Source organism: Cyclopterus lumpus, chromosome 22 (assembly GCF_009769545.1).
Source record: "Cyclopterus lumpus isolate fCycLum1 chromosome 22, fCycLum1.pri, whole genome shotgun sequence".
NCBI lineage: Eukaryota > Metazoa > Chordata > Actinopteri > Perciformes > Cyclopteridae > Cyclopterus > Cyclopterus lumpus.
The window spans coordinates 3874014-3896714 of NC_046987.1; the positions used below are offsets into that span (position 1 = coordinate 3874014).

The window sequence follows — 22701 nt, forward strand, 5'->3', positions numbered from 1 at the left end:
CACCTTTCATAGTGTCTGATACTTTGAATGCGGGCCACCTCAGCCTACCCCAGTCCAGCTGAATGGATGAAAACAAACTCTACAAATCTACTGGCCGGCTTTAAGGGGGCCCCACCTCTGGCACTGGTAGCCATCTTCACTTCGGGGGGCCCGGGAAGCCCGGCATTTCTGGCTGACGTCATGGTAGCAAAACCGTTATGATGAGATTAGTTTGAACTTGAGGACAAAGCCCTTGGGCTATACAGCGTTGCTTCCTCTCCCCTATCTTTTTGTGCTTATCCATTTCCAGAACCTATACATAGCCCTGTTTTTCCCTTTCTCTCTTTCTGTTACCTTCCTCCATCGTCCATCCTCCTCCCCCCCTCCATCCCAAATGTATCCATCCCCTTTTTTATTTTTCAAGACTTTGCCTTTCCTCCCTGGCTGGCCCACGGAGACTCATTTCCTGGCCTCATATGCATTTCAAAAGGTGCAGGAGGCTCCTTGTACCAGGCTGAAGAATTGAGCAGAGCAGCAGGGTGAATATTAAAACACCCTCTGTGGAGACCGGCTCTCGGGTCAGACAGTGGGAAGGTTGGACAATCAAGTGTCCCTGTGTCAACTCAACGCCTCCAGTGACCTGCAGCCACTGCTCCAACGTCTTGCTCTGTGCTTGTCACAGGGATAACAGAGCAACAAGGATTGTGCCCTGCGGGATGGATCATATTCATGTTAATTACTTTAAACGGTGATGTTCATTTGGAAGTATTTTTCTTAATTCTCGTCTCAATTCAACACTGATCACTGATGTGACCTCCGTAAGAGAAGATTGGCTTCTTCTTTGTCGTTATTCTTAATGCTTGTCATCTGTGCCACCTGGGCGGACTCTGGTGAAATCAGATGAAATCATGGTGGAGGTGAAGCTCAGGTGCGCCTCGCCAATGCCGACACTACGCAGCTGGAGGCCCGGGTCATATTGCCGGGGCCCCGCTGGAGGGAAGGGGGTCACGGGAGAGCCAAAGCCAGGACTGCAAGGTGCAGACTGTCGAAGCCTGCTGCCTGTACAATGAGAGGTTTTCAAAGGGAATTTGGCGCTCTAAAACACCAATGAAAGCTCCTCTTCGTAGCTATAATCGTTGCAATTCTTTTGTTGATGGGCTGTGCACCAATTTGATCTAATCCAATCGAAAATTCAATTGAAATGGTGTGTGCAGCGGTTTGAAAATGACTACTGTGTGTATAAAACAGCCTCCTCTTGTTGTTGCAGGATGAACTGGACCTGACGGACAAGAACAGGGAGGCCATGTTCGCGCTGCCCGATGAGAAGAAATGGCAGATCTACTGCAGCAAGAAGAAGGTGAGTGGGCCCCTGCCGTGATTCTCTAGCTGGCCCTCAGTTGACAGGCTGCCAGAGCCCACAGTTTAGAGCTGAACTGTCAGCACCGAATGCTCTTGAGGGGATCATTTTGATTCAATGCAGCTCTGCAGTCAGCCCCACTTTCCAGCTCCTCATTTTGGAAACATGTTTTCCATCCGGGCAATGTCGTACACGTAAACTCTTTACTGTTTACACAAATGCACCCCTCTAGCGCCTCCATCTCAAAATCTTGTTTTGGGAGCAGGGCGATGATGATGGGACCCCTCCTTTCTCTTTACGTGGCATGGAGGCTCAGCTCAGCTGATGTGATGGACTCAACCCGTGTGTGTGTGTGTGTGTGTGTGTGTGTGTGTGTGTGTGTGTGTACAAGTTTGTACTTTATATTCAGGCCAGTATTGAGTAAAGAGAAGAGCGGTGGAAGTGCGGTGTGTTTCGAGGGATGTCAAGGCGAGGATGGAAGCTGGAGCACCAGTTTACAGTGAAATGCAATACAGGTCAAAAATAATACACAATAATACGTTCTGCTAACCCACACAGTGTGCTGTTCCCTTTTGAATACATTGCATAGTTTTAGAAGGGGATTGAATGGTTGGCAGAACGTGCATTTGCACACGTGAAAGGCGCACGTTCAGTAATACTCCCAATATCAGTTATTCAATATCTTGCTGGAGCGGCCACAGACGTTCATGAGGACTCTTTGTGCGGCAGTTAGGAGCCAGTGGAAACCAACGTTTGGCACCAGCCGGGGCATGTTGGAACCAACACGGTTTGCAGTGCGCGCCTGAGCCGCGTTCAGAGGTTCCCGCCCCCATCTCTCCCAGTCAGAAATCATTTCCTCCGCGAGGTTAGGGTGAAAAAAAACCCAGCCGCGTGTCCCGGCCAGGAAACGGAGAGCACAACCCCGGTCTACCAGTGCACAGCGGAAGGCTGGAGGAAAAAGCAAACAAAACCCCTCATTCATGCACAGGGGCGGCGGCGTAATGGAGAACGAACTGGCGCGCGGCATCGGAAAATAACCTGTGTGTCTGTGAGTGAATACTGTCCTCAAGTGCACGCGCCCACGTGGACTTGAACATGCGTACGCGTCAGAGAAGACGCAGGTCGTTCAGACGACACACACACACACACACACGGAGACAGAGAAGTGCCCAGTGTTCCTGAGAATTACAGCATGACAGTGATTTTGAATGGAGAGCAGAGGACAGCATTACGCCCCTCAGCCGTTCCCAACACTGGTTCCCTTGTTTCCTCCAGTTGTTGTGGTTAGATAACATTTTGGAGGGGGCCACGGAGGCCATGACAAACGGAAACAAGCTAACTCTGTTCACCTGCAACACAAACACATTTACCGCAGACCATTCGACCATCAACCGAAGAGCTAATATAAAAACCATAAGGGTTACCCGCATAATCTTGGGAGTGGCGCGACCAGTTTAACTCAGTTTCTCAGTAGCTTTGTGGTAACAAGTCTCTTAGCGCTTCCTGAAGTCCCAAGAAAAGATATCTGGTTGTTTTGCTGGCTAGCTGTCGACTTTCTTCTCCAGCGAGTCGCTTTTATTAATGTAAAAGAATAATATATTGATTAATGCACCTTTTTAACATTGATGTTCAATATAGAACAAATGAGCTAAATGCTCCAACCTCAAACTTGAAATAGTTTTAGTTTGTTTATCAAGCACTAGCTGGTCCGGCTCAGTATCGAGCTAGCAGCGCTATCAGTCAACATGGATGTCAGGGAATTAGCGTAAACATGGTCTCTGTGGGCCACGACCAACCCGAACATCTTGTCCAGGCTTTCGGGCTTTACATAAGCCAACAGTATCTGCACCGCTGATTGCAGCCACCCAGTCAGCCAAAGCCGTGTGTGTGTGTGTGTGTGTGTGTAAGAGTGGACTTCATTCTTGGTAAGCGTGAGAAAGAGAACATGGCTTGTACACATATTTAGTGAATCAGGGATGGCAGAAATAATCTCTGTTTGAGTGTATTGCATCCCTGCCTTTGAGCGCGTGTGTGTGGGGGGGAGGGGGGGGGGGGGGGGGGGGGGGGGGGGGGGGGGGGGGGGGCTTGCATGTGTGTGTTTGTGTGAACTTGTTTTGTTGTTGTTGTGACTCGCATCCAGCAGCCCCCAGGTAGTGAACACAATGTAACATCTAATAGCTCCTGCTCATCGTTCAGAGCTGGGAGCCAAACAGGGTCTACTGACTCCCATTTGTACACTGTTCTCACTTCCTGCTCCTACAATATGGCCCTTTATCAAAACACTGACACACACACAGGAAAACGAACATCATGTACGGACCTACATTTCCCTGAAAAGAGTAATATCTGAATGTCCAGAAAGCATCCAGACCCGTGTTACCCTTCTCTCTGAGATGCCGTTATTCAACGCAACCACACATCGCCCCCTCCGAACGTGACAGCAGCTCATGTCTTCAATCATCCTCATCGCTGAGACTAACGTGACCCCCCCCCCCCCCCCCCCCCCCCCACCCAGGCAAATACTATTGCCCGAGCATGTGCTAAAACGTGTGTAATGTTAGCTACCTGTAAGAGGCGAGCGAGCGTTGCATAATCTTCCAGAATTCAATATCCTGTCCATTTCCTGCCTCTGGAGGTGAGACTTTATATCCCGGCTTCCGTAGATAAATATTCCACACAGAGAGATTGGCTCCTTGGAATGTCGGACAATCCCCCTGGATGTGTGGACGGGAACATGTTGTGGTGACAGCTGGAGCAGAGAGTAGGGGAAAATATGTTTATATGTTTATATATATATATATATATATATATATATATATATATATATATATATATATATATATATATATATATATATATATATATATATATATACACACACACACACTACCGTTCAGAAGTTTGGTGTCACCCAGACAATTTCGTGTTTTCCATGAAAACTTTTATGAGTTGCAAAATGAATAGAACGTATAGCCAAGACATTGACAAGGTTAGCAATAATGATTTTTATTTGAAATATTAATTTTGTTCTTCAAACTTTGCTTTCATCAAAGAATGCTCCATTTGCACCAGTTTTATAGCTTCTCTCACTAGCATAACTGTTTTCAGCTGTGCTAACATAATTGCACAATGGGTGTTCTAATCATCCATTAGTCTTCTAAGAACACAATGTACCATTAGAACACTGGAGTGTATATATATATATATATTAAAAATAAATACAAAAAGTCTACTCTCTGCTCCAGCTGTCAATTTTTAAAAATGTTAATAAATACTTACAACTTGCATCAATTTATATTAGAGTAAACACTTATTTTGAGAAAATGGCTATTTTACATTTATAGTGAAATTACTCAATTTTGAAGACACTCCTTATTTTTTCCTCTGACAGTACATGATTAAATATGCCTTAGAGGTTGCCAAGGAGTCTCTGTGTATTCCATATTTATATCTGATGATAATAAGAAAGGGCCCAGAGCAGTCATTATCCGCAACCGATCTGCAGCTCTGTGGCATCATAGCACCAACTACGCAATTTATTTCCCCAGACTTTCTTTTATTTCTTGCCATGTACTAAATGCGCTGACATTCTAAATGCAGTATTTTGCGGCCCCCTCCTTCTTTTTAATTTATGAAGTTGTCTTTGAATGTACAGTATTCCCATCAGTCTTGTGCAGCTTGCCGGTGCCCCCCACCCCAGCCATGGTCCCTCGGGGCCTCTCTGAGCACATGGAAACAGAGTGAGAGGCGCCCCGGCGTGCACTCTTAATTGTCAGAGAAACTGGAGACCTCTCCGAAACATGTTTGCATGTCACTGTGAGCCGGTGCACAGATCCCGGCCCGTTTGAGACCCAGAAGAATAGTTGGTCTACACTCGGCTGCCAAAGCCTCAAAGACTGGAAAACATACAAGTGAAAATGTGGCGCTGTCAGATCCTTTGTTGGGCAGCTTGCGGAGTGGTATTACTCCTCTTTACCTCCCTCTCACACTCTTGTCCAGAATTAGTTAAGTTGGGACGACTGTGGGTCAGTGGTTAGCGTGCCCGTCTTTCAATCAGGGGGTTGGCAGTTCAATCTCCGCCCTAGTCGATGTGTCCTTGAGCAAGACACTTAACCCTGCATTGCTCCCCGTAGCTGTGTCTACGGTGTATAATGTAACATGTAAAGTGTCTTTGAGTATCTTAAAAAGCGCAATATAAATTAAATGGATTATTAATATAAAATGTGCATAGGTTTCTTTACAACCCGGGAGCTCAATCCTCAGTCAGTCGGACCTTTCTAAGGAGGTTTGAAATCGTCAAGACTTCTTGCATTGACGGCAGGGGAGCCGGAATATCTGCTCTTTCAACAGGTGCCTCTGCGAACGCAACGGGCTGCCAAACGTGCGGGGGGAATATTCCTGAAGCTTTAGTCGAGTACTTGGCTGTTTGGGGGAAACAATATATCCCTCAACAGATGGTTGTAACAAAGAGGAACACCTTGCAGAAATAATACCCGATACACTGCCGGGGAATTCCTGTCCTCTTTTTCTTTTGCAACCTGGATGGATTGTAAATCATATTTAACGTCACCAGACGTGAGGAATGTACGGCGTAGTGCAAGTGTGTAATTGCTGTAATAGAATGGTGGGGTTGACCTTAAACTGTCGCAGCGGAGCACGCAACCGGAGTGTGGTTAGAGGGCCACGAGCAGAAGAGCGCTCAGTGAATGTTTATATATATATATATATATATATATATATATATATATATATATATATATATATATATATATATATATATATATATTACACACACACGTGTATATATATATAAAAGATATATGTGGAGTGCTCTCTCTCTAATGTCTATACCAACTTTCATTTCAAAGGCCTGCTGTTTGAAACGGGCTCCACTCGTTGGAGTCTGGCTTCTTTGCCATTGGTAATACCTGTCATCATCTGTGATTAACTCCCCGAGATGGCTTGATCAGGAACACAGCACACAAGGAAGGCCTTCACATCGCTTCACCCCCTTTTTTTCTTCTCTTTATCCAATTAAAGCGTGAATATTCAGGAAGTGTAAGGACTGATACGACCGGGCTCGTGTTGAAATTGTGCTTTTTAATTCCTCCCAAAACGAGAGGAAAATTGCAGCACTTTACTGGGGCTCGTGAAACTGCCAGAGTAAATGCTGCGCTGGACTCGACATGTTTTTGAGGGCGTGTCGGCGACTGTAATCGGGCTGAAGGGCCTGAGAGAGGCGGTTAAGTTGTTAATCTCAGCGTCAGGATCTGTCTGGCATGGCATCCTACATGCAGCAGTATAGTGGAAGCGAAGGCCGGCTTGAAAACACAGACTGAGTAGTACAGGGAGTTCTATTGTTGTTGTGTTTTTAGCTCTTTAGCTTGAGCTCAAATGCTGGCATTGGCCACAACGACATACTTCGACCCACAACTCGCTGTGTGGTGGAGCTGCTGTTTCTGCAGCTCATTTTGTTATGTCCAGAAGCTTAATACTGGTCATAATAAGAGGGTTGTACTCATGTCCAAGGACAATTAATGGTGTTTGTCTGACTTGATCAACACTCCATGCTATTTGCTTTTAGATGTGCTGGACCACCGTACAAGCATTACAATGACATTTTAGAAATGAAGGGATTTGGGTGGTATAGATTTTCTACATCAAGAAGGAACACAGAGGAGATTAATGAACTCTTGTGAATGAAGTTGTTGCACTTGTTATGTAAGCAGTCAGAGAGCTTACTTTGCCCCTGATGGCTGCGACACAGTTTGGTGGAGCATCACTACGGTGCCTTTTTTATAATGTGCTTATCATTCTGCCATGAGATGTATTATTTTGCATGTTATGGTCTGATTTAGAGTAATTGAGTCGATGGATCCAGCTCACTGTCTGCTCCTACAGCTTGATGCAGCAGGTTTTAGTAGCTTTGTGGAGGAAGGGGATCTGAACCTCGCTAATGTCAGGAGTGTCTGTGATATAGCAGTGCACTAAAGTATTTGGGGCCCTGAGGTCAGTCGTGACCAGGCAGCAACCTCCGGTTCTGAGAAGTGAAGCCAATGCAGAAGAGCCTTAAGCTTGGATTCTCTCTGATTGAGGGCACCTCCTCTGGTTACAAAGAGAAGGCCAGTTGTATAGAAGTCTATGAAAAAAACTTCTCACAGTAAACATTATAAAAGTGAGTTTATGGTCTCAATCTCTAGCTTCAAGTCTTCTTCAATACAGCATGATGTTCATTTAGTAAATTATAATCCATTCAGAGAAAATGGACCATAAAGCTGGGGATGCTTTAGGGGACGGGGGAAGGTAATTGACAGGTCACTAGCACCGAGTTGTCCGGGTCTGGGAGTAATCAGTGGTTTTAATTACAACTTTAACCTTTTCACAGTGTGTTTCAACTTTGTGAAAGTTTATTGTACATTTTTGTTCTGTTGCACTTAGCTTCACAAAAACGAAGATGGCGACGGGCAAAATGACCAAATTGAACGCTTCAGAACCAAAGTCCACAGACCAATGATTGACGTCACGGTGACTACGTCTACTTAGTTTATACAGTCTATGGCCGTGGCCCTGCCTTTAGACATGAATGCGGAATTCTGTGACTTTCCAACTCTAGCTGATGTGCACACAGTAACAAAAACAACAACCATGCTGCACCAGAGCTCTAAGCCCAGGCTAAACAAGACCAGATGTGAGCAAGGAACATGGTCTCTTTATTCCCCCATGCTTTGGGTGCTCGTGGCATCATGCTTCCTCGGATTGGCCGGGACAAATTGATCTCAGACACAGCTATTTAAGAACTATGGTGGAGTGAACTTTGTTCCTCAAGGCTGTTCTTATTTCTTTGTCTCTCGCTATCTTTTTCATTCTCCTTGTTGTAAAAGCTAAGACAAAGTGAACACTCCGAGATGTTGTGGCCTGGTTATTGTGGACTTGACTGCCTGGTCCATTTAGTCCTCATTTGGATGCGGATGTGTGCAGCGAAGGTAGAGAGTGGAAGGATGAGACTAGGGGAGTGAGTGTGGTCTAGAAACCAGACCAGCAGTCAAAGCACTACGAGCTGCCCTGCTTTGCTCATCACAGATGATCTAGTACTGATCTCACTACCCTTGATGTCTACCTCACCTGGACTGAGGTTGAGAGTATAATGATTTTAAAGAGCATGAGTGCAAAAGTGACACATTTTCTGAAAGGAAGAAGGCTTAATTGTCTGCAGAGCGCCGGTGTTTTTTCTGTAAATGCTGGAGGGGAAACGCTTGGGGATGGTGCCTCTTCTGGAAAAGGGTAACCTTTTCAAGAGCATAAACGTATATTCATGGTAAATTCCATGTAAAATCAATCTATTTTAGTCTTGTAGGGCCGCCCCCTCTTGGTCTTTTGGTTGCTTTGTTAGTTAAGTAGTTGCTGGATACTTAACTTTAAAGCTTATCTCTGGCATCACAAGACTAACAGTGTTTTTGTTTTTTTTGTGGAGAAACTCACATTTTTGGATTAAACCAACACATCTACAGTGTTGGGCGTCTAAGAATTCCTTTGGTCAAGGACAGGCCTAATAACTTGTCCAGGAAACGTCAAGGCATCTCCATAATTTCTCAAACTCTCACTTGGCCCAATTATATCTTTTGTACGACCAACTGGCTGAAAAAGAAACCAAACCAAAGCTCAAATGGCATCTCGACACCCCAATTTTTCACAACTGTCTATTAATTACAGATGGGGTCCCATTTCCTATATCATCATGGGCAAGCAAAAAGACACACAAACTATCAGATATCTTTAATGAGAATGGTTTGAGGGCTTTTGATGACATACCTATGACATACCTGGCTCATCCTTTTTTCTATACCTACAACTAAGATCATCACTTAAAGCATATGGGGTACCATGGAATGATTCTTTGGGATCACTTGCACTCTGTTTTGAATACACAAGGCCAAACCAAGGGATTAGTATCAAAACTGCACTCATTTTTTCTGTATCTTCTTACACACCCTTACATATTGAACAGGTCTGGGCCAAAGACCTCAAACACATGGCGGAGAATATTGTGCTGGACAGGCGAAGAAGAAAAAAATGCTAGCAATGCGCTGGAGTCCCCCACATACTCTCACGAAACCCCAGTGGTTAGCTAGCTATCTTGATGTTGTGAACATGGAACTTTCAATAGCTAGAATACATGGCGCTAAAGAAAAACTATCTTATCCTGGTCCTCGGCTTTATGCAAAATCTAACAATCTATGTAATTGTATCATAATATAATACATTCCCTGGTATAATATCTGGAGATATATGAGGGGGGATGGACGTCGCCAATAGTGGGAGGGGGGTATGTATGTATGTGCTTATAATATATATATATATATATATATATATATATATATATATATATATATATGTATGTCGGTATTTGCATGTTTACCCTTATTTATATTTATATATTTTATTTTGTATTTTTTTTATTTTTGTATCTTTTTTTTTTCATATGCATATCTAGAAAATAAAAGAAATGTTATCACAAATAAAAGGCATCTCCATAATCATTGAGACTCCTGATCCGAGGTAGATCTCTGAAAAGCCACCCGCATTGCTCAAGAAGTGCTTTATTAATCCCTCCTTCAATGTATACACTCTGCTGTTGGTCTTCATTGCAAACATTCACACACATGCACACACAGGACTAAGGGTGGGACTCTAGCGCGGGTCGTGAACAAGCAGTTAGGGGTTTTCAAAGCCTTGCTTAAGGGCACCTTGGCACTGCGGTAGGCCGGATCACCTTGCTACAGATCTAGCTTGCTACATAGTTCCGTTGATGAAACGCTACAAATATAACAAGAAACCACGAACACAGGCTGAATAAATGAACTGAAAATCGTGCGGACTGAATATAAATAGGCGTTTGTGTACATATACATTTCAATAGGGAAGGTAGAGCTTTAGTAGCACTTAAATGTCTCTTACTGATAGCACTTTGTAGTTTAACGTTATTGAAGAAATTGTACTTGCTTGATTCTTGTTGTTCTGAGTTTGGACTCATGGTTTAATGCACTTATTGTAAGTCGCTTTGCATAAAAGCGTCAGCTAAATGACATGTAATGGTTTTCAATATGCAAGTGATGCTAAAGCGACTCCATCTGTCTTTGTGCCCACCTACAGGAGCAAGAGGACCCCAACAAGCTGGCCACCAGCTGGCCCGACTACTACATCGACCGCATCAACTCCATGGCTGCTGTAAGTCAAACACATTGCCTGAATGTTAAAATACCCACATGAATAAGATGGAGCTTCCACACCTCGCTCTCACTAATGACATTGTCACTCACTGACTGACCATGTGACCACTACTCCTAAGAGGTCACTGTTCACTCAGTCATTGGCTCTCTTGGCTCACCCTTTATCGGCTCCCTGGCGACCGCTTGTTCTGTTCACATGACTACATTCCTCATGCCGTGACCCCCCCGACCCCCCTGGCATTGACACATACTGTGATGACATACAGGCTGTTTAGACACTCAGCACTTCAGTCAGTGGGAGCGACTGTCAAACACACGGAGCAAAGCCAGGGTGATGGTGGTTATTATTTTCTAGCCAGTATGGCTGCCAATAAAAACAACGTGATACCATCACAAAACTGCCGTTTTGTCGTGCGAGTAGTATTATTATGTCGTGCGAGTAGTATTATTTCACTGTACTTTTGGGCCGGTGACCCTGAGTCCGTATGTGGACGACAAGTCGGCTCCCAAATGTTTGGAAAGCATTAAACATGGCATTTTAAGGAGGGTTCTTTAAAGGTACGGTTGGGGTGTATGAGGTACTTATCCAAAGTCGAAGTATTACACACAGCAGATGGAGTTTGGAGAAACAGACATGAGTACCACCATGAGAGCAAAGTGACGTCCTGCTGTGGACGAGCAGCAGCAAAACATACTTCATACACCTAAAAGAAAATCTATATCGGTGTGAGTGCAAGCCATATTAAGAATATTTGTTGCCGTTTTCCGATGTGGAAACCAAAGCCACCAAACTCCATTGGCGGGGAAAAAACAAATGTTACCCTCACAGAACATGGGGGTTGCTGGTCTAATGTTGCCTTGATCAGTTAGTTTGTTGTGTAATTGTGTGACTTTTTATAATTTGGAGTCTGGTGGCTTTGAAGAGAGCATAGTAACAGCTTCAGTAGCCCGTCGCAGACATCAACTCTTTAATCGGCAAAGCACCTAAAACTACCAAAACATCCAAACTATCCCTTTAAGAATGACATGGATTTGAGAGACTAGCAAGTCATTTAAGGAGCCTCTCATGCCAGTTATGGACTTTTTAATATTCCAATAGGTTTCTTCTTCCTCATCTACCCAAGCAGACCAACACTTAATCCATTTACAAGTTGCTCTAGGCCATGGATCAGATAAACAGTTGGAACCATACACAGACCACCATAAACACACCGGAGGGCCAAAAAGTAATGGCATTTAATATCTGTTTATTGCCGTGTTGTTTGTTTTTCTGGCAAACACGATGTACGCTATAGCAACGACCCACGTTGGAGGCCGCTGTTTTTACAGCTGTTATTGTTTACTGGCTCCTCTCGAGAAGGAGCAACTTTTGAATGGTACCTGAGCTTTGAGTCAAAGTCTGGAGAAACCATTTCACCGTCGTACTAGAGGCCCAGACAGCGCAAGCACACACACACACACACGCACACACACACACACACACAGTATTTTAAGTGGAGTCGAGAGAAAGTGCTGATTTGTGAGTTGCCAAGAATTTAAAATCCACCAGCGCTGCAGCGGTGCCTCTGTGCTATTAGGTGTCAGACACGCTGTCAGAGTTATGTTCCAGCCCGTCTTTTTCTTTTTGACTACATCTACTACAAAACAAGTCTGCAAGGCGTGTGGAAGGAGTCTCCAGCATATAAAGTCCTGACATTTTCATACTTGATGAGACGCTCTCACGTTCCCTTTGGTCCAGGCATGTTGTTGATTCCAGTCAGTGTGAGTAATTGCGCTAATATCAAGGAAAGAGATAAACCTAACATTGTTAATGTATTTACATTGGAAGCAAAATAAATCATATTTCATTAATGGCCGAATAGTTTTTTTTGCTCTCATAAAGAAGATTGTGACTCTTTAATAGTCAATAACGTGTTTTGCACAAGAGGTCTCTTGTTTAAACACAACTTCAACACAGTCTCCCTCCCACAATAAGTCCTTTAACCTTTCCCACACTCCCACTATCAATCTTCCATTTCTCTCCACCAAACGGCGTCTTGACTAGAGAGCGTTTTTAACATTTGGAGGTGCTCTGCCCGTCCGTGACTTCACGCCTTGGCTCCGAGGCGAGCTCGCCAGGGGCAGGCAGCCCTTCCACAGTAGCCGAGTTACTGGATGAGCTCATTTTTGCCCCCAAAGAGATGGCTGCACAACCGGCGTCTTGACACTCATTCATAAAAACCACGTCAGAGCCCCGAGGCTGTTCGCCAGCCGCGGAGCGATAAACTCAAACGTCCTTGTGACACTTTGTTGTATGCCTCGTCGTGTCCAAGCGTTGGCGCCTGGATCATAAACAGAGAAGGAGATCCAACACAGAGGCAAGGGGAAGAGCCTCTTGTATGCCTGTGATGTGAAGAAACACACAGAAACACACTCTGATGTTGTTTGTGTTGCAGCTACTCCACCACAAAAGAAGAACTCAAATCGGCCTCACAAAATGCTTTCAAGAGTCAGTTAGGGTTGTTGCTGTAGACGGATTTTGTTTGATTTCATTTCAGCCGTTCCTTTTAGTGAATGGTGCACCTTTTTGTTTCACAGCATTTCAACCTCAGCCATAGACTCCGTAGAAGAAATGGACGCAGTCATGACGTCACCCGTTGGTCTGTGGACTGCTGTTTTGAAGCTTTGAACCATTTTGGTTCTTTGGAACCAGAAGCGACATGGGAGGGTGGCGCCAAGTAAAACTGAACACTGAACAAGTAAAATCTTACAATGAACTCAAATGAAGTGAAACCCCTGTGAAAGGGTTTAAGTTGAGTCGAAAACATGGACAACGCCGTGGTAAGGACCTGTAAATCACAAGGTAGCCCCGCCCGAGAGCCTACCCTGCTTTATGGTCTATGTGACTCTAAATGGACCATCATTGACTATCAGAAGACTTTAAACTAGAGATTGAGACCATAAACTCATGTTTACAATGTTTACTGAGGGAATAAATCAATTAGTCATTTTATATAGACTTCTATACAACAAGAGGAGTTGCCCCCTGGTGGTCAGGAGAGAGAATGCAGCTTTAACACATGAAGCATAGACTTCTATACAACCAGAGGAGCCGCCCCCTGCTGGTCAGGAGAGAGAATGCAGGTTTTAACACATGACCCATAGACTTCTATACAACCAGAGGAGCCGCCCCCTGCTGGTCAGGAGAGAGAATGCAGGTTTTAACACATGACCCATAGACTTCTATACAACCAGAGGAGTCGCCCCCTGGTGGTCAGTGGAGAGAATGCAGCTTCAACACATGAAGTATATACTTCTATACAACCAGAGGAGTGACCCCCTGATGGACAGCAGATAGAATGCAGGTTTAAGACACTTCAGCATTGACTTCACATTTCAGACCCGGAGGTTGCAGCTTGACTCATACTTAACGCAACTTTAGTGAGTTTTTTTTAATGTTTAAAATTACCCAGCACCTCATTTTTATCAGTAGTAAAACTACAGCAAAGTAACACACTTCTGTTTTAGGCAGCTATTTGACGTTTACACATTGCATTGCTCAGCTGCGACTTTTAAAAGACATGATTGCGAACAAACCGACTGGCCCTCGGTTGAACTCTGACTGTAACTGTTTAAACGACGCGCCACTTTCCGATCACATCATTCCACTCAATTTCAGCTGTTGGTTTCTTGCCAATCGGATAATAGCTGGGTTTCAACTTGCATGTTGTCCGCATAATTGGTTTTAATGTCTCAAGCATTTGCATAACCATTCAAGTTAAAATTATGTTGTTTGCATTCATTCATATTGAACAATTACTTTTTTTTTTACTTGGTGCACGATTAACTCAAATGGTCCTAATTAAGGTCTTGATGAGTTGCACTCATCACTCACTCAGTTAACAAGGCACTGACAACTAGCTTGAATGGCTCTTGGGGGTCACTTCCCATAATAAGGATTTGGGGAAGTACCCTCTGCTGGTTTACCAAATGGCCTTAATAGTATCCGTATGTGCATGTTGGCCACAGGTTCCAATGAGCTTACACATAGCAGATGTAGGAAGGAGCCGCTTGGCGAGACTCATTGACACGGTCATCTGGCTCGCAGCACAAACCAAATCCTCCACTTTCCCCAACACTTGTTGTGTCCAACTTCCCATCGCCTATGAACATATTCGTTCAGAGAAAACAGGAGCCAGAGCCTCTACTTCTTGGCACGGGAGTCCGTGAACCATCTGGACTTGAGGCTAAGTCGACACGATGGATGTTTGGACTGCACTGTTTCTAGATTAAACACTCCGGAGCTGTTGTTAGGTACTCAAACATGAGGGCCCGCCTCAGTTGGCTGTGTACAGGCTGTTGGTCTAAAGAGTATTTGCACCCAATTTTGACCGTTCTTTTAAAAGATTTAAGGGTTGGAAAAAAAGGGTCACATTCAAGCAAATATTTAGTTCCAGGCACGTTAGCGGGCAGTCACTGGGACTGGCTTACTCCACTGCTGAAACGCTGTTTGAACCTCAGCACTTGGCACCGAGTTGCCTTGGAAAAAGCCTGGAGAGGCTAAACAGAAGCCCTGTGGCCCTGACTAATGGGAGCACAGCAGCTCTTTGATGTTGCTGAGGGGAGCCTTTAAGTGATGCAGAAATGAATTAACACCACGACCGCTCTAAGTGTTTTTAGTTGTTTTTATGATTTGTTATATGCTGGATTTGTTGTCTACATGACTTATTTTGGCATGGTGTATAGCTTCATGCAGTGCTTCAAAAGGAAAATGTCATTGGTCAGGGGGGCTACTAATTAGGCGTTGACTACCTTTGATGCTGGTACTAATTGAAACAAACATGTTTCTTTGTAAAGGGGAGGACATATGTTCTATTGTTGTTTCATGGCTGCCAAACTAGGATTAACACTCTGATGTTGGCCCAATAGGAACACAGTCCAGTTGCCACGGAAAATGTTGCCGTAATTTTCTTTGCAAAACCACGGAGCTAGTGACCTAGTATATTGAGTGACCATTACAATACATTTTGTGGTATGATAAGCCAGTTACGCTACGTGGTAACGCTACGTGGTAACGCTACGTGGTAACGCTACGTCGTTACGCTACGTCGTTACGCTACGTCGTTACGCTACGTCGTTACGACGTGTCGTTGCGACGTGTTGTTGCGACGTGTCGCACTACGTCGTTACGCTACGCTATTTTATTATTTTATTTTTTTACCTTAACCAAGAAGACATGTTGCATATACCTCCCCAATAGTTGCACACTGTTGATCATATGGCATTGTGCATTTCTGCAAGCATGATTCAGATTTCAGAAACATTGACATTTAACGGTTTGCAGAAACATTACAGTGCAGTACAATTCAAAAACATATTCTGGCTGCTGGGTTATATAGAAACAATGGATGAAAGTGAAAAAGTACAGAACTGAATGCCAATGAATTTCTCCCTGTTTCTGCAGATGCAGACCCTGTTTGCCTTCGATGAGGAGGAAATGGAAATGAGAAACAAGGTGGTGGAAGATCTGAAGACCGCACTTCGGACTCAGCCGATGAGGTAAGTGAATCCCTCGCCTGTCCAACTAAAGCGTGGCCCTTTCCTCCGCCACGGAGCTCTGCATTGACCGATTCTCCCTCGTGTTCATGCATTACTGCCGTTGGTCGTGTTGAGGTAATGCTGCATATGGGAAATCTAGTTGCCAATATAACATGCTACAGAAAAGATTTACTCTCCAAGAAGGCCGTCTCTTGTCAGGCCAGAATTACAGTAAAAAAAAAAAAAAGGAGGGCCTTAATATTTTATCCAATATTTTCCTCCCCTGATATGGTCATCAGCCGCTGCTAGGCCTCAGTCATCAACCCAAAAAAGCATTCAAGGACATTGGAGAGCCCGCCTCTCCCCATCAGCAGCTCCTTTAAAGCTGCCCATCAGTCTGTGCCAGTTGTTTGATGCAGTGGTCCAAGGCGGGGGTGTTGAGTTTTGTCAAGGGGAGCTACGAAGTGACAGAACTAAGGTGCAGAGTGACAGAAAACCCAGCGCAGCCGAACAGTCTGGGTCATGTCTGGGTCACGTGTGTGCGTGTGTGCATGTGCGTGTGCGTAAGTGAGTGCACGGGTATCCAAATCCGCTATAAATAGGATAAAGGTTGTCCAGCAGGAAGCATGGCAGGAAGTGACTCTGCCAAATTAAAAGGTGTTCTTATTATCTAAAGTTTCACTGATTATCATTGTTGTTGTTACCTCTTCATCAATCTCCACCCTCATCCTCCTTTTTTCAAATCAATAGAATTACACTTCTTTTTGTTGGTTGCCTTCATGTAATAGTGGGGATACTATGCAACAAAGGATGACAAAGTACACCAAATGTTCTGAATAAATTAAGAATTTAGTTTAAACTAATTAAAAAATAAATCCAATCGGATCCAGAAACTCTTATGAGTTGTATGTAGCTGAGGGAGAAAAATGACCAATAAATCTGGTTTATCACCTGCTTCTCTCAGTGCTTCCAGATGAGGACTATATAACAATAAACACTGACTATCACAGACATTGGTGATCAGGAAAGAATATTCCAATGAGTGGGAATCATGTCATGTCTTTTATGCCATTGCATTAAAGCACAAGTAGGCACAAACAACATATCACAATACTCAATATTGAGACATAGTATTGTAGCACCGGTTTGACAGCGTGCCGGTGTTCTGCCGCTCCGTGGTGACTTCTCTCTTACTCATTATCTCCTTGTATTAGACTCAAGTGTGCTTAACGACTCCAGCGCCAGCGCTCAGCAATGCACCTGCACCCGCCGCCGCTCACAGAGCCAGTTACAGCTCATTAGCACGCCGATGTTTTTGAGGACCGCAGCGGTGATGTGGGGAGCAGGTGTGTCCTGCAGATTTATGGGTCGTTCAGGGAGAAAGCCTGGGCGGCTTTTTAATGTGCCGCTTTAGTGACAAATGGGCTTCCGCTTCAGCGGAAACATCCCCAAGACGTGTTGTTCTGTGTCCCTGTGTGAGTACCATCAGCCTGGGGGTGGCCGAGCCACAGCAGGTGTGCCAGCTGCAGCCCCAGTTTAAAAATATAGATTGAGTATTTCTATAAATGCCTGTTCTGATTTGTTAAATCTTAACAGTACTCATATTAAGTTCTTACGTATACATTTTGCATTCTAATAATCTGAGTGGGCTTTAGGCCACGAACATTTGGCAAAACTGCCTGTTTTACCCATTTATAGATTTATACATAACATCATAATATTCGAAGTGGGTACTTAGGCCGTGGACTGTATTTCAGTTTAAACATATTCATTTAGAGTATATATGCATAAGTATTGTAATATGTCGGCACACCAATAAACAACAGGTTCTTTTTGATAGAGTATTAACTTTCTATGGCGCGTGGAGTGTTCTGGTCTACAAACCGGTGTTCTCGCAGTTTAGCTGGTTCAAAAGCTTCACATTCACACTCTTTAGAATTTTCTGTATGTGGCCCACAGTCCAAAAAGAAAAGTTTGACCACCCATGCTGTTTGCCTTCATGGCAGCATTGTGTGAGACACGGAGCTGTCGGTCCTTAGGCAGCTTTGAGTCTTGCCGGCCTTTGGATGGTGGCCTGAAATGCCACCCTTCCCTCCTCCCCTCCCTCCCTCTCCTCAGAGAGGCTGCTGGGTCTGGTTGGGAACAAGGCGTCCTTGTGCCCTCAGCCCGCTCCGCAGGGCCACAGGCCCTCAACACATGGCGGGCCATGCAGTGGTGGCTGGCAGCGAGCACAGAAGCACTCACAGGCAGAGTATAAGCCACTCAGATGACCAGGGGACCAGGGGTCCTGGGCTCTGCGTTCATGTCCAGCATATGGAATGATATTAACAGCAGAAAATATATTTTAAAGGTCTGTATTTTCTCCATCTTGCCAAACACGGCTGGAGGCCCTTAAGGTTAACTATTTCAAACTGAAAAGCTTTTTGGTTTGTGGCCCCTTGAGGTATAGAGGGTGACCCTCACCGCATGTTACGGATGTGGAGTTTTATGGAGTTACCATTACCTTTTTTTCCCCTACTAATATTTCATTTTAAGAATCTTTGGAGGCTTGAAAAGCTAAAAGACACACACTGATCAGATCCACCTGCGATGGGATTCTGCGTTGCTTCATTATTCAGATCCGGTATCTACGACACGACAATCCACATGAAATAACATGAACTAATATTTAAAAATAGAATTCAGTTGCTAACAGTTAGCATCTGACTCGCTCTTTTAGTGCCACAGAAAACTCTGGCTCCAGTTGTGTCAACAACAATCCTCACCTTTTCCAAATAATTCTATCAAAGCTCAGAGCTCTGGTACTGATATAGTTGATACTGTGAGTTGAGATATTAGGATCGACATGGTCAAGAAATAAGCAGAAGGTCAGTCGAGAAAAGGCAGCAAAACTATTTTAGACACCTAAATAAATCAATAGCATTTTAAGTGTACGCTATATTTAGAACATTCCCATCAGGGTTTTCTTGCCATAAGACGGGCGTCTCCGACCAATCTGTGCTCTCCCTTCAAAGCCACCAGACGGGGAGGAAGACTCCGAACGCGACCTCACAATTCCTAAACCAATTTAATAACCCAAATATAAATGTGATTAATTTACAAGCAGCCGTAAAAAATAAACCAATTGACTGATTGGCTCCCACGTGTGGGTTTACCCCTTATCTCGTTTCCTCTGCCAGCAGTTGTTGCCTTTGTTTACCAGCTGTCTAATAGAGCTTGAGCCCTCACGCTGAAGCTCGGTGCTTCCTCCCCCAGTGGGCGTACGAGGGCCAGCATGCAAACACCGGGCTGCTGCAGCCCGAGCATGTCAACGAATCTCACCCGCGGTCTGGTGTCAGTTCCGCGTCCACACATTTCAGTATTTACTCTCGCTCGTGGCGTTCTGACGTCACGTTGAAGTCTCCTCATGTGTCCTCAATGAAGCTCTCCAGGAGGTCACCGAGGCCGCGGCGGCCCAGAATGCACTGCAGTCCCGGGCCCGTGTCGGCGGAGCATCGCGCAACGCTTCCCAGGACGTCGTCTCTGCACATCTCTTCCAACAAGAATATTGACTTGAGCCCCGTGTCAATAGCCCTTTGGACGCTTTGCTACCGCCACATGCAAATATTATCCTTCTAAACATCTCTCTCAAAGGGTTCCGCCAAACAGAGGCTGTACTCCATATCTGTTTTCACATATTACTAAGTCCATTAGTGGGGGAGCGGGGTATCGCACAACTGAAGAGTCTTGGAGGGAGCGATGTTTTTGCTTCTCTCGTAGACCATTTCTCAGTGTTTAAAGGGGGGGGGGGGGACATGAGTTGGGTAGATCCAGGCAGGTCTACAAGGAGACAGACTGAGTCTGCTGGGGAGGGTAGGGTGTTTTGGAATTGCAATAAATCAGATGGGAGAGAGGTAGAAAAGTGGTGTGAAAATAAGAGTCTTTCCGTTAGCTTAGAATGAGCCCTTCACATAGACATAAGGAGCACTCCTCAGTCTGACACACAGACACCTCTGAAGAACCTGGCACACACACCACCACGCTGCCCCCTTTTTATAGTCGAACAAGACATAGACGTGTGTGTGTGTGTGTGTGTGTGGCATTTTGATACGTCTGTCAGACTTTGAGGCAAGAATGAACTCTGGAACCGAATGTCTGCCACGCAGGGCTCGTCCACAGTTTACAGACTGAATGCTTTGCTTGTGCAGCTAAAACCTCAGAAAAAAAAGCCCACTTGGTTAGAATGACATTAAAAATGTTGAGCATCTGGATCAGCTTTTCAGCACTGTACCGCTCATTTAGATTATTATCTGCCTCTGGTTGAGGGGCTCTACTTTTTCAGATCAGTGGCACTAACATGACCCCTAAATGTTTTTTAAGTAGCTAACAATCATTTAATACTGTGTGTGTGTGTGTGTGTGTGTGTGTGTGTTCGTCCTATCGTATGCCGTTGTCGTCGCCGTCTCCTTGAGCGCGACCCCGGTGGCTTTTCAAGTATGCAGCAGAAAATAAAAAGGGAAACATGTCCTGAGCGCCACTCGGCTCAGCGGCTCCGAAGTCAGAGGGGATGGGAACCATTGATTCAAGTGCTCTATGGAGAGGAGACGGATAGAAGTAGGAGAGAGAAGAGCTTTCTAGGAGTACAGAGGATTAGTCACTGTTGAATTGTTTTAGTTTCTGTGTGAGATGATGTGCGTGCATCTATCCTGCTACTCCTTCCCAGATACAAGTACATGCATGGGGATGTGTCTCTCTGTCTCTCTGTGTGTGTGTGTTGGAAACTTGGACTGATTATGCGTATAGTATAATAATTGGAATATTTACTTTTTTCCCCATTTCACAGCAGTGGAGCTTGTGACATCAAAACAATGTATCCGTTACAATGAGTGGCAATAAATCGCAACTCTCAGCACCCCCCCCTCCCCTCCCCCCTCTTTTCCTCACTGTCCCTTTCACTCCGCGCTCCCAACACAAGCCCCCATTTGTTTGAAATGTATTTTAGGAGGTCCATCAGGAATCTGAGTGAGTGGGACGGCCCGCTGTGTGACATCCCTCCAAGTTGTTGTGCCATCTAATAGGTCAGCTTCTCACCCGGGGAGGTTAAAGCTGTCTGATTAGCTAATGAGGGTTTCTTTTCCAGTAGGAGACTGGATCGGGTTGTGGCGGTGTGACCTATAAATATGCTTTTCTTGTTTCTTGTGGCACGTAAAAGGGCCACTCACACCGATTTTAAAAGTCTGTGTCCTCGTCGCGTGAAAAGAGAGTGTGTGTGTGTCCGTGTGTGTGGCGCAGGATGAAGTTTGTCATGTCTTTGATGATGTCATCGAGGTTATCGCTGCGTTAGGAAAAGGTGTGAGGTTTGAGGGGGTGTCCTCTGCCAGGGAGGGGCTGACCGAAAAGGTTGCGTTATGCGGAATGTTGTTTTTGGACCCGGACCCATAGGAAGAACTAAAAGTTAGCATATTAACTTAGATTTTGACTTTTAGAAGAAAGAAAAAACACTAAATCTGGGGAGTTCCTCTTTAGCCAACTAGTTCATTGACAGAAGATGAATCAAACTAATTTGTTGCTACATTTTAGTCTTTATTTTTTTTCTTAAGGGTGCATATCGTACTCATACTTTTAGGTTCATAATTCTTTTCTGAGTTTGTAGTAAAACCTGTTTGCAAGATTTAATGTTCAATACACACCTCATTTTCCTCACGCTATCTGTCTGAATATACCTCCCCCCCCCCCCCCCCCAGATGTAAAGACTGCTTTTATCAGTTCTTCATAGGATGTTGTGATGGTCATTTTTTTTTTACAATTTATTTCGGTTGATTTATGGACAAAGTTATTAATCCAACAAGATCTGATCATCTTAACGGTCTAATGAGATATTTTTGTAGCCCCAAGCTAAATGATCATTTAATTAGAGTGGATTACTGTCATTCATTTCAGAAAATATTTTTTTGTTCAAAATATTTTGTGCATTTTATGGGTTTTATTCAGTAGCGAACGTGGAGAGATGACATACAATGATGGGAGCAAGATGAGGAACTGTCCCTTAGCCATGAGGTAAATATCTACCCTGAATATGGGCTCTCCCCCCTCCAGGTTCGTCACGCGCTTCATCGAGCTCGACGGCCTCACCTGCCTCCTCAACTTCCTGCGCAGCATGGACTACGAGACGTCCGAGAGCCGCGTTCACACCTCCGTCATCGGCTGCATCAAGGCCCTGATGAACAACTCGCAGGGCCGCGCGCACGTCCTCGCCCACCCGCAGAGCATCAACACCATCTCGCAGAGCCTGCGGACGGAGAACATCAAGACCAAAGTGGCGGTGCTGGAGATCCTCGGGGCGGTGTGCCTGGTGCCCGACGGGCACAAGAAGGTGCTGCAGGCCATGGCGCACTACCAGAAGTACGCCGCGGAGAGGACTCGCTTCCAGGTGAGGGGGAACCCAAGTGGTGCCTCGGGTCTCGCGGGAACAAGCACGCTCGCTTTAAGGAGCCTTTGCTGGCGGCACGGGCAGACGGAGATTATGGAGGAAAGGCAGACGCAGTATTTCAAAGTAATGCTGAACTAAATCAAGCTGTGGTCATGTTAATAAGCTGGAGACTCGTGCTTTAACACCCTCAGACGGTTGGCCTCAGGTTAAGT

The 22701-nt window shown here is 44.9% G+C and overlaps 1 protein-coding gene across 6 annotated transcripts in view; it reads left to right on the forward strand.

Annotated features, from left to right (window-relative positions):
* Window positions 1-22701, forward strand: part of daam2 (dishevelled associated activator of morphogenesis 2) — a 91677-nt gene that overhangs the window by 43666 nt on the left and 25310 nt on the right. For all 6 annotated transcript variants that reach the window (XM_034525160.1, XM_034525163.1, XM_034525161.1 and 3 more), the window contains 4 exons: window positions 1247-1336; window positions 10487-10561; window positions 16007-16101; window positions 22156-22489. In XM_034525160.1, the coding sequence (XP_034381051.1) occupies window positions 1247-1336; window positions 10487-10561; window positions 16007-16101; window positions 22156-22489 (594 nt within the window). The remainder of the gene's footprint in view (window positions 1-1246; window positions 1337-10486; window positions 10562-16006; window positions 16102-22155; window positions 22490-22701) is intronic.